This window comes from Pituophis catenifer, unplaced genomic scaffold, assembly GCF_029215685.1.
Source record: "Pituophis catenifer annectens isolate HBS135680 unplaced genomic scaffold, rPitCat1.0.hap2 SCAF_2, whole genome shotgun sequence".
Lineage (NCBI taxonomy): Eukaryota > Metazoa > Chordata > Lepidosauria > Squamata > Colubridae > Pituophis > Pituophis catenifer.
In genome coordinates, this window is record NW_027256882.1 from 251,963,135 (window position 1) to 251,975,507 (window position 12,373).

General features: G+C 33.7%; 1 protein-coding gene across 2 annotated transcripts in view; it reads left to right on the top strand.

The window, feature by feature from the left end:
• Positions 1-12,373, top strand: part of CHD1 (chromodomain helicase DNA binding protein 1) — a 62,901-nt gene that overhangs the window by 1,593 nt on the left and 48,935 nt on the right. For both annotated transcript variants that reach the window (XM_070938763.1, XM_070938762.1), the window contains exons 2-3: positions 1,224-1,419; positions 10,783-10,984. In XM_070938763.1, the coding sequence (XP_070794864.1) occupies positions 1,367-1,419; positions 10,783-10,984 (255 nt within the window). In that variant the 5' untranslated portion in view covers positions 1,224-1,366. The remainder of the gene's footprint in view (positions 1-1,223; positions 1,420-10,782; positions 10,985-12,373) is intronic.

The following is a 12,373-nucleotide window of genomic DNA, read 5'->3' on the forward strand; positions in this document are numbered from 1 at the left end:
TGATTTCTTCCAACAACCAGTTCACCAAACTGCTCAAGTTAACTGCGAGTTAACTATAGGTTCTCCCGAAGTGGTGCAAACTGGCTGGATCTCACCACTGTATGTATATGTATATATGAGAGTTCACAATACAATTCTATGTAATTTTGTCATGTTTTGACAAACCAGCATGTATGTCCTGGTAAATGTATTTAGGACTACAGGTAGTCCTTGACTTATGACCACAATTGAGCCCAAAATTTCTTTTGCAAAGTGAAATGGTTATTAAGTGAATTTGGACTCATTTTATGACCTTACTTGCCACAGTTTTAAGCGAAGTTGTTTAGTTGGTAACACTGTTGTTAAGTGAATCTGGATTCCCCATTGACTTTGCTTGTCAGAAGGTTGCAAAAGGTGATCACATAACTCCAGGACATTGCACCTCTCATAAATATGAACCATTGAATCAAATCTAATTTTCAGGTACTATAGAAGTGCTATAGAATTAAATTATCAAAAGCTAGTCTATCTTTGAACAGTATTGACAATACTTTTGTGGGTTTTTGTAAAACTTATTGAGGTACTGATTTTTTTATATACAGATTGTAATTGTAAGACAGTGTATTTTGTATAACTCAACCTATGCTCATAATATTGTGGGAACCTAGAAAATTGAGTTGAGTTAAATGATTAAAAGATTATTAGGGGACTGGAAGTAAAACATGAAGAACAGTTACAGGAACTGGATATGTCTAGTTTGATGAAAAGAAGGACTAGGGGAGACATGATAGCAGTGTTCCAATATCTCAGTGTTCGAATATCTTCTGCCTGCAGAAGTTGTGAATGCTCCAACATTGGAAATTTTTAAGATGTTGGATAACGATTTGTCTGAAGTGGTGTAGGGTTTCCTGCTTGGGCAGCGGGTTGGACTAGAAGACCTCCAAGGTCCCTTCCAACTCTGTTATTCTATTCCATTCTATTCTAAAATACGATTCTGTTGTATGAACATATTGTCAGAGTGGGATTGGGGTATGTGAATTAATTAATTGATGGATTAAAATCCTATTTCTGAAAATTGTTGAAACCACTGAACCAGTTTGGACTTTTTACATAATTAATGTTATAGGACTATTACAGAATAGGAAGGAATGCACATTCAGTTTGTTAAATAAATAGATAATGCTACTACAATATCTAAAAAGTTGATTATATAAACATTTAAAATAGTTCTTCATTTTTTAAAGGTAACTTATACAAGAATCATGAACTGCTGAACACAGTGAAATATCTGAAGCACAAGAAGAGAGCCTTCTAAAAGGACATTTTATATCCTAGTTAAAGGCTGGGATAACTTTTATTTATATTTTTATCTTGGTGAATATTTACAATGAATGGGCACAGTGATGAAGAAAGCACAAGGAACACTAGCGGAGAATCAAGGTACGCACTGGGATTCAGTTTGATATCATCTTAATATTTTTGTATAACTAAGCTTTGAAAATTTACATAGTTGTTTTCAGATTTCAAGCTTTATGTATAGCTTAATGTTACTAATAAGACTGTCTTTACATCCCCTGTATACATACTCCAGAGACTTATTTGTTCAAGTACAGTATATGCAAAATTATCTACACATCTGGTTGTGCAAGGCTAAATAATCATTATGGGAGACATTTTTGGTCCTGCTATATAAAACTATATATCATGTCCTTTGTTTCTGACAGTGAGTTCTGTTTCAGTAACATTTCAGTAGTGTATATGTTATAATCCTGATTAAGAATGGGAACAAATTGTATTTCACTCAAATATACAAGGAGAAAGCAATAGTTGAAAGCTAAGAGAACTTTCAGTTATGACCATGGACCTGGACACTAAATAAAAAAGAAATCTGAACCATCCTATTTGTTATACTTGTTAAACAGATAATAAGTTCACAAATATATTGAAAATGCTTTAGCGCATGTGTTACAAAAATACAAAAAAACAATACACATTGAAGCTGCAATTCTGTATACACTTACCTAAGAGTAAAACTTATTGAATTGAGAAGATTTACTGCTGAAAAAGTTCTATACAATTGCTAAGAACCTATTTCAACTTTCAACTTTTAGTTCAACTTTTTCTACTGCTTTTGTTGCTTTTCAAAAATACATGCAAGAGAAAATGAGAATGAAGATTGATTTAAGAAATAGCTTTACTAATATAATACTTGCAATGTTTTTATAAGTACAGTTATAAATATGAAATGGATAATAAATTAGGAACAATTTATACATGTAGATTAACTGGTCTTGGGCAAAAGTCAAATTTAAGTGATTTTTTTATACCCTCTAGTCTGCAGATAAATTCAGTTTTAATTTGATCGTGTTTACATATGATCCAAAAACAAACATTTGTTTTTTAACCTAACATATTAAACTATAGATTTCAAGTGTGATTAAAAGCTAGGCAAATCTGTGAACACAATCATTTGTAACTTATTCAACAACCAATGATTAAGGAATTCTTGACTTAGTACAATGTACTGTATGAACCCAGCTGTTAGATTTATTACTCAATAAAGTGCATAAGATTCATTGTCCTAGATGCCTCACATAATTTTACTGACCTTTGCACTAGCCAGTGATATGGATTACTTTGAGCAGGACTCTTAAAAGCTAGATATAAGTAGTTTAATATAATCCATCTTTCTATTGGTTGTCCAGTTATTTGTATGGAATATAAAGTACAGTCATATTTTTGTACTCATTGTTAATAGGATACAGGGGGAGGCACATGAATACCATTTTTTTCCCATAAGGAGTAATGTAATGAGTCACAAGACAGCTGACACCAACAAGTTCTAGCTTGTGCGTTGAGTACCAAACTAACAATGAGTATGGGACAAAAATTTTGTGTCAAAAATGCAATGAGTACCAAATTCGATAAGTTTCAAAGTTGTTCAGTACCAAGGTACTGCTGTATTACAATATCATTCAATTGGAGATGTTATTGTTTGCATAAGTTACTTGTTGGTCATTTCAGTCATTCATAAATTTTGTGGCTATAAACTATGCATCTTTCAGTCAAAAATTAACTGAATCACAATATATGTTATATATTGTTTTAAGAATTTGACAGTAAAAAGACATGTTTTCTATTTGGAACACTTCCAAGATCAATTGTGACTTGATCCTTAGCTGTTCAGACATACATAGCTATGTCATAATTATGGTAGAGAGGATGTGAATGTTGTCTAGGTTCCTTCCCCCTTCTTAGTCTTGCTCTTCTGGAGGCTTTAAGTGCCATATATCATGAAATGTGACAGTATATTGCTCACCTATAACAATTAAGAGCTTTCAGATGTATTATTGGAAATCACTTAATTTCAATGTGAATTCTTAGGATGGAGCAAGAAGGGCAATAAATATCCTTTAGAGTTGAGGTTATAGGTAAAGAATATAGTTAAGGGATATAGTTTGCAGCTATGCATATCACAAGATAATTCATAAACATGACTATATGTGCTATAGAATTCAGAATAGGTCCTGTTTGTTGAAAATACAATAAATCCTTAATTTAGCAGACCATGATACAATGGACTTTATATAGAATGGATCACTGTTTACTTTTCACTTACAAATTTCATTTGTATAATAATGTTACACAAATGATGTAAATTTTATATTATTAGTGTATTAGAACCATAATAATGGAAATTACTACTGGGGATCAATTTTCTAAATTTGCAAGCATTTATGAATAATGGAAACTTCTTCCTCCAATTATATCTTCAAATAGGATTTTAACTTTTAATGCTACATTATCAAGAAATGGCAAGAAATTTCTGAAGTTTTAGACAATACATCTTTAGTGCTTGTAATAGTCTGTATTTCTGTTAATATATTTGCATATCTATTAAGTCTGGCTGTTTAATTGATTTGTCTCGGTTGCTTTGCTGGTTTAAACGGAAAAGGTAGAAAGTTGGCAGGAAATTGAATGAAGGCATTGCTTATGGCATCTGTGATTTCCCATCTGTCTATTATTTCTTACCTGCTAGAACAGAGGTGTCAAACTGGTGACCCGTGGGCCGGATGTGTCACGCGCAGGCCATGCCCACCTCAGCTCCGCGAATGGGGAAAACATTACGAAATGTGACGTGGCGAGTTTGTATGCTAGAGAGTGTACTTTTGAAAACATCCCATTTCCATGAGGAAGTTAGAAAAATGTTAGCAGAGTAGAAAATTTTCAGTTTCTTGGCATAATCATCCCAAATATTGCCCTTACCTTCACATAATTATTTGTATTCAAGCATGAATGAATACAAGTAATTCTTGATTTAACAGTTCATTTAGCAACTATCTAAGTTACAATGGCACCGGAAAAAGTGATTTATGACTGTTTTTCACACTTACGACCATTGCAGCATCCCCATGGTCATGTGATCAAAATTCAGATTTTTGGCAACTAATATTTATGAAGGCGTCCTGGGATCACGTGACTTTCTGACAAGCAAAATCAGTGTGGAAGCCACATTTACTTAACACCATATTATTAATTTAACAACTGGTTCACTGAACAACTGTGGCAAAAAATGTTGTAAAATGGGGCAAAATTCACTTTCTTCTTAGCAACAGAAATTTTGGACTCAATTGTGGTTGTAGATCGAGAGCTATCAATAGGAAATCAAACTAAAGAAGGAGCTGTAGAGCAAAGTAGAACAAGAACTGAAAGTAAAAATGAGCAGGCACAAAGGCAAAGCTAGCTGTTGCAAAATAATTTTGAAGAGCAATGTAAAATTAAGCTTGTCTATTGCTCATCTACATTTTTATACATTTTTTTTCAGAAATATGTCACTTGGTCTCAGTACCTCTGTATGAAATAAGAACAGGAAATGATCTGGTAAAATCTTCCCAAACTGAGTGGGGGTAGGGTTCAATTACACAGATTTCAGCATTGGCCACACTGGTTAGGAGATTTTGAGAGATGATACTGAGCAGCATTTCTCAGCCTTGATAACTTTAGGATTACTATTTAGTCTGGGGAATTCTGGGAGTTGAAATCCACACATCTCAAAGTTGCTAACGTTGAGAAATACTGCCTTAGAGGATACCGAGTTTGGGGAAGTTATAAATTGTATGTAATAATCTGTGACCACTAGTATTTGATAGATCTTTAATGTTAGTTGTCATGTTAGTGTTAATTCTGGCATACTAATTTATATATATTTTTATCTTTTATCATTTCATACAAAAATTGCTTTGTGCGTTTAATGAGTTTCAGCAGAATTTTATTTCATTCCAATAGAGAGAGAGAAGTGCAGCCTTTAATTGATTTATCAATGAGATCAGTTACTGTTTTAGTAGTTATTGAGTAAATATTTAAAAAGATATACTTCTTTAAAAGTATGTTTAATCCTATACATTTATCCTAGAATAATTAATTAATTAATTAATTAATAACTAATTAAGATCCAGTTTGGTGTAGTGGTTAGATTGCCGGCCTAGAAACCAAGAGATTGCAAGTTCTATGCCTTCCTTTGACATGAAAACAGTTGATGCGTGTGGTTGCCCAAACCACCTCACAGGGTATGGTAATTGTGGGGAAAATAGGCTGGAATATATTTGACACTATCATTTGACCATAAATAAAAAGGTGCAATAAAAATCTAATAACTTAATTGTTTTACAAACTTTAATATATAATACTGAGTAGGTCTTTCTGCCTATACATTGTTTATAATACAAATTATTAATGATCTTTCTAGTTTCAAATGTTTTTTAAAAATCTACTGTTTTCACCTGAAACTGATTAAACTGGTTGGAGTTTGCTCACTATTTTTGCACTGAACAACCTTTATTATTAGCATGGTGTAGCGCTAGTTATTTTCAACCAGTATAATAATGTTAGATATCGAACATAAAATTTAGGTTCATGATAATTATATCAGATTACAGAGGTATTATGTGGCATATAAAAATCCTTAATTGTAGATTTTGTATTTAATGTGTATATTACAGATATAAATTCTGTAGTGAGGATTATTGGAAAATCAGTAAGAAATAAATTTAAAATGAAGAACAGTAATTTATTAATCTTAATGGATTAACATACCATATTTCCTTGAAAGTAATATATTGTCTCTGATGAGCTTATTTAATATCTATTTGATTGAGCTGGTCTGTTTTTCTATTCTAAAAATTTCAACTTGTTGATATTTTTAATTTTGTAGATCTTATTAAGTCCAGATCACTTTAATTTAGATCTGTTATATATTTTCACATACACAACTTCTTTCTTTTATTCATTTAGTTTATTCATTAATTCATGCTTTTTATCAGATAATTCTTATATTACAGGTTGCAGTTTTCCAATCCTCATTAAAAGGTAGATCCTTGAGTATGGAACTCCTCTCTTGTCTTTGGTCAGTTAAGATTTTAAGTGTTTGGGGGAAGATAAAAAGTAGAGGCTGTTAGAAATCTTGTATGTATCCATGCCAGATAGCATTTCTGCTAAGGACAATATTGGTCCAGTTTTAGCATTTTGATCAGTATCACAAATGTAACCTAAGGAATGAATTTGAAATCATGATTTATCTGACTGTTTAAGGGTGAAAAAAAAATAATTACTGAAGAATAAAAAGATATTGAGAGGTTCTGAATTCAAAACACTATTTAGTGTTGTGTGGATTAAGAAATGGACATAGAAGGAAAAATAGTGATAGAATATAATATGAGAATGAAGTTACTGCAAGAATATGCATTTTAGTACCACATGAAAAAGTACTAAAACTTAATCTCCCAACATTATTAAGGTGAAATCAATATACAGAATGAAGAGGAAGAAAATATTTGGAACACAGTGAAATAATTATGTTATGGAATATACAAATTCCTTTGGTGTTATGTTAAATAAAAATATGAAAAGGATGCTTGAGGAATGATGGAATGAAATAAATTGTGGATGAAGAAAAAAATGATTGATGCAAAAACAGCAGAAATTTTTTTTTGTGTGTGTATGGGTAAGTAGTAAGTAGACCTCAATTTACCGTACTTTTCAGAGTATAAGATGCACTTCCCTCCCCACCTAAAAGAGGGCGGAAATGTTGGTGCATCTTATACACCGAATACAGCCATTTTTGGCCTCCCAAAGCCCTGCCCTGCACATCCTGTTTTTGTGAAAAATGGGCCCATTTTTCACAAAAACGGGGAATGCAGAGGCTTTGGAAGGCCTGCAGAGTGCTCCTGTGAGCTGGGGAGGCAAAAATGCTCCTGCAAAAACGGGACATGCAGAGGCTTTGGGAGGCCTGCAGAGTGCTCCTGGGGGCTGGGGAGGGCAAAAACATTTTTTCTTACTTACCTCTTCGAAATCTTGGTGCGCCTTATACACCAGTGCATCTTATAGTCCGAAAAATACAGTCAGCGATGCTTTAGAGTTACAACCTACCTGGAAAAAGGGAGTTATGAGTCAGGTTTGATAGTTGTCTGCTAGTCAGGTGATTGCACTTCAGGTCTTCATATGACTCATATGATTTTGCTGAAGGGTGGACATTACTTCCAGTTTTTGATAAAAACATGTGATGCCGAACAATGGGTTTGCTTAACCACTGCTGCAGAAGTCATAAAATGTGACCAAACTGATTCATGCTTATAAGGGGCAGGCTCCATTACAGTCCCATATTGAGGACTACTTGTAGTCAAAGAGGGAATGATTAAATGAAAAGATATAGAGAAAATGGGATAGAAATAATTTTGGGGAGAAATCAGAGAAGAGGGTTAGAGAAATTATTGAAAGGAGGTAAACCAGTTTGAAGTAGGATAACTGAAGAAATATTAAAACTTAACTTTTGACTTACACAGCATTTTGCAGCTAATTCAAGGTGTGAAGGCTACATCTGTGCCTGATTTTGGGAAGAATTCCATTATTGTATTCATATACAAAGAAGGAAAAAAAACAAGGGCACAATATAGCTTTCTTTAAGGAAGCTATTTAGCAAAATTCTGATCAAAAGAGCATCAGTTTGTGATCAGAACTCAGTTTCTGCCATTCGTATGTCTAGAGAAGCCGCTAATATTTACATCTGTGAAATCACCTCAGCAGAACCTTCTGCAGATAGAAGAGGAAAGGATTTTTCTTAATTTAGGCATCTGTGTCATAAGTTTTGACTTTCCTGTATTTCTGGTTTGAATGCAAGCTTAAAATCTAATATGCTACAAAGATATACTCTTTCATCTATTCTAAATCTGAATTGGGCCTGCACTAAGTTCTCGTCCATTCAAGTTTCTCAGAAATTGGGGATTATACAGAAAAGTCTATAGTTATATGTGTATGCAATGTTCATTACAAATATTAACTTTATGTTCAACTGGTACATAAAATTCCAGTTACAGTGACTGGAATCAATGTACTGATTCCAATGTTTATTCCAGTTCTTTGGAAGAAGAATGGCATAAGCATGGCATAGGTATGTTGGTAGATCACTCAGAATATGTCCGGCATGAGTTGCACAAATTAGGTTTTTTTTTTCTATAAACATATATTTTCAAGTAGGCTATATTAGGACATGAGTTTTAGGTGGCAATGTTTTCTACATGGATTCAAGTGTGCACAATTCTTGTTTATTCCTGAAAGAATCATAGTATATTAGCCAGGAGCATATAACCTTTGTCTTTGATAGCAGGTGCCCATTGGGCAGAATGGCTATCTGGTCCTGTTTCTTCATTTTAACATTGTTTCTTCTTCTAAAGCTCCTTTTGAAAGATGTTTTTCTCCATATCATAATCTCACTAGATTTCTTGTTTTCATGGAATTTTGAATGCCATCCCCCACCAATAGGGAAACATATATATTTAAGATACATATCTTTTAAGGTATATTTTTGGTGGTGGAAAGGAGGCATCCACTCAGTTGAGCAGTTTTAGGAGTGAAAGGGCTGAAAAGAACTAAAATGGCCTCATCTGTATCTTATTTTTTGGCTATTGTTATTGTATATTTTGAAGTTACATGTCCCAATAAATCCAATGATAGTTTCCCATCATAGCTTGCCATTGTGGAAATGCATGAAGAAGTAAAGACTGGTATTCCTGTATCCTGTTTTCTCTTTGTGAAACCTAACTTGTGAAACAATATTCAAATAATTCACAGAAATCAAAGATATTTTAGATTAAACTTTTCTCATTATTCTAGAAATAATCTGATCTTGTTAATAATAACATCACTTAGAAATAAATATACTATAACTTTCATTTACATATAAGTAAATGTACCTACTGTGATTATTTGTTGGTTGTGTATTTAATTCTTTCTTCTTTCAGTCACTTTAACCATTGTAATAATGTTTGAGGTTGCTAGAGCTGAATTTTAGGCTTTTGGAGACCGCAAGTTTCCATAAGCCTTACATTGTATACTTTTACTCTAAATGTTTTAGATGTGGTTTCCAAATCACTGTATTTGCCATGGCAACTGGCACTCATAAAAACAGAAGTCTAAAAAAGTTTAGAATTGTTGGTATTTTGGAGATCCTTGAAGACATATCTCTTCACCCAGGCCTTCACAAAGAGAGGCAAATGCTGTTGTTTGATAGTGTTAAATGTATCATCATAGGATATAAGTTGTTCCAAGTAAAGCTGTCTTTTTGCAGTTGATTGACGGTGCTTTTGTCAATGCTGATGGTGTTCAAGTGATGCTCCAGTTTTTTGGGGGGAATTGCACCCAAGGCAACTATTCTTTGCTTTCTTTTGTCACAATAGTTCTATTTCTATTTACAACTCTTTGTACTTTGCTATTTTTTCCAGTTTTTTCTCTTCTATTCTGACTCTTTGGGTTCTTCTCTATTATACCAGCATGAGGGTATCAAAGCCAAACACATTCCTGCAAATGAATATTGGAATTAGATGCTAATACTTTATTTTATAACATTCTAACATCATGTTTAATGTTTGAAAATATTTTTTTATAAGTTTAATAAGATAAGGAGCATAATTAGCATCAAGAGAAGTGCTTAGGTACATAGCGTACTGTCGTTGCACATCATGTTGCTTATTTCTGCTTTACTATTTTTTTCATGGATGGGGATGGATGGACAGACAAATCTCCCTTATATATAAGTATACATTCTGTTGAACATTCTGAATATGTCTGCTTTATATTGGAAAGATGATAGTGCATTTTTGCAAAATAATGTTTTAGTTGCTGTGTTGTGAAAATTTCTTGGGACAGTTTTGATCAAACTTGGCACAAATCAGTACAGCCAGTCAGTCAGTTGCTTTTATTTATGTTTGTGTTACAAAGCTGCATATAAGAAACTGAAATACAAAGCAACCTATAAATAAGCTTCCCCAAATTACTGGCTTGCAAAAATACTTTAACCTCCCAATGATTACCATAAAAACAAGCTTCAAATGAAAGCTGGCAGAGGATCACTGTGCTTCCATGCTAATTGTAGAGGAAGAGAATTATTTCATGAGTAGCATGGTAACCAAATTATGGGAGGAAAAATTAAGCTAGTGTTCTCTTTGCTGCTATTAATATTACTAAGTTCAGAATGAAGTGCTCAGTTGCTTAGCAACATGATGCCTGAAATCATTCAGTGCTGTGTCTTCTCCATTTTCTAAGAACTACTATTGAAACACTTAATGTACTATTTGAATTAAGTGGAATGTTTGAATAGATTGACATAGATTTCATGGAAGTCCCAGTCTAAGATGTAACTCACTTAAGATCTATATGTTCTGTTTTAACTCTATTTGACAAGTTTTAAAATTACAAATAAACATTTTTTATTGCCTTTTCCTAGCTTTCCTAATTCTAAACTTATAATTGCAGCCAATCAGATGATGATTCTGGGTCAGCATCTGGATCTGGATCTGGTTCAAGTTCTGGAAGCAGTAGCAATGGAAGTAGCAGCCGGTCAGGAAGCAGTGATTCAGATTCTGGTTCAGAGTCTGGCAGTCAATCAGAATCAGAGTCTGACACATCCAAGGAAAAGAAAGTCCAAGCTAAACATCCAAAGGTTGATGGAGCTGAGGTAAAATGAATGAATTATTTATAATTGACACTTTTAAATTGATACTGTATTAACTGAGCATATGAAACAAAACTGGGAATTTAATAGTTATTTTGCTTTAAAATATACTGCAATGCTGTAAAAAAGTAATTGATAAAAACATTGCACAACATGTATTTATTTATAGCTGCCCATTTTAAGTATGTAATTCTAGAAGTGAACAGTATATATAAAAACATATAACAACCCAGAATCAATTAAAATAATACAGTATGAGGGGACAAAAACCTGAGATGTCCCAGTCCTGGAGCATCTAGTGAAATGGGTATAAACCCTCAGAGATGGTTTACAAATCTCACAAATAACCTGGCTGTATCAAATAGGCCTTTAAAGATAATAATAATAATGAGCAGATTGAATTATACCCAGAAGCATATTGGAAGCTAATGCATATCACACATTGGTGCTTTTACTGGCAAATTTTGCAGCTTCCAAGTGTCCATGTGTTACTGCATTCTGCACTAATTGAAGCTTCTGAGTGCTCTTCAAGAATAACCCTATAGTAAAATGCATTTTAATAATGCAACTGTAAAGTGATTAAGGTGTGAATGACAGTGAGCAGAGCCTCCCAATCTAGTAAAGGGTGCAATATATGCACAAAACCAATCTATTCAAAACCTCTCCAGGAAGAGCTGGGTATCCAGAAGGACCCCCAGGTTGCACACCAATTCTGGCGGAATGTACCTATCAAGTATTAAAGATGAAGAATCACCAGACCAGGGAGCCCCAAGGTTTTATTTTTACTCGGGTTGAACTTGAATGAATTAAGGTTAACTTGTTCCCTCCCACTGTACACTCAAAGCCTCAAACTACTTGACAATGTCACTTGTGACAAAAATGAATATAAAGCTGACAATTGTCAGAATGGTTTTTCCTCTGAGAGATAACTTCAACCAGGGGTTTTATGTAGATTTTAAATAGAAGCAGAGGGGACCTTAAAGCACCCCACAAAGTAATCCATCTCAAGCCTTCTTGAGGTCATCCACAAGTATAGCCAATGCTTTCTTGATATTATAACCTGGCCTGAATCCCAACTGAAAATGGTCCAGGTCCAATTGCTCTAGAGTACCCATAATATATTACCTTCTCCCCAAATCTTCCTAAAAGAGAAACGGCAAAAATTGTCCAATACAATTCAATCAAAAGATAGTTTTTTAACAAGCTAATGAACCATTGCCTCAAAAGCAGGCAGAACATGCCTCTCTCAAAGAAGCATTCGCTAAACAAGAACACAACTACATGCCATCACCCGGCTGGTCTTGATGAACCTTGAGGGACCTGAAGGACAAAAATCTTAACAACAGATGATAGAGCTCATAACTCCAAGGAACTTATCTACTTCTTCAGGGC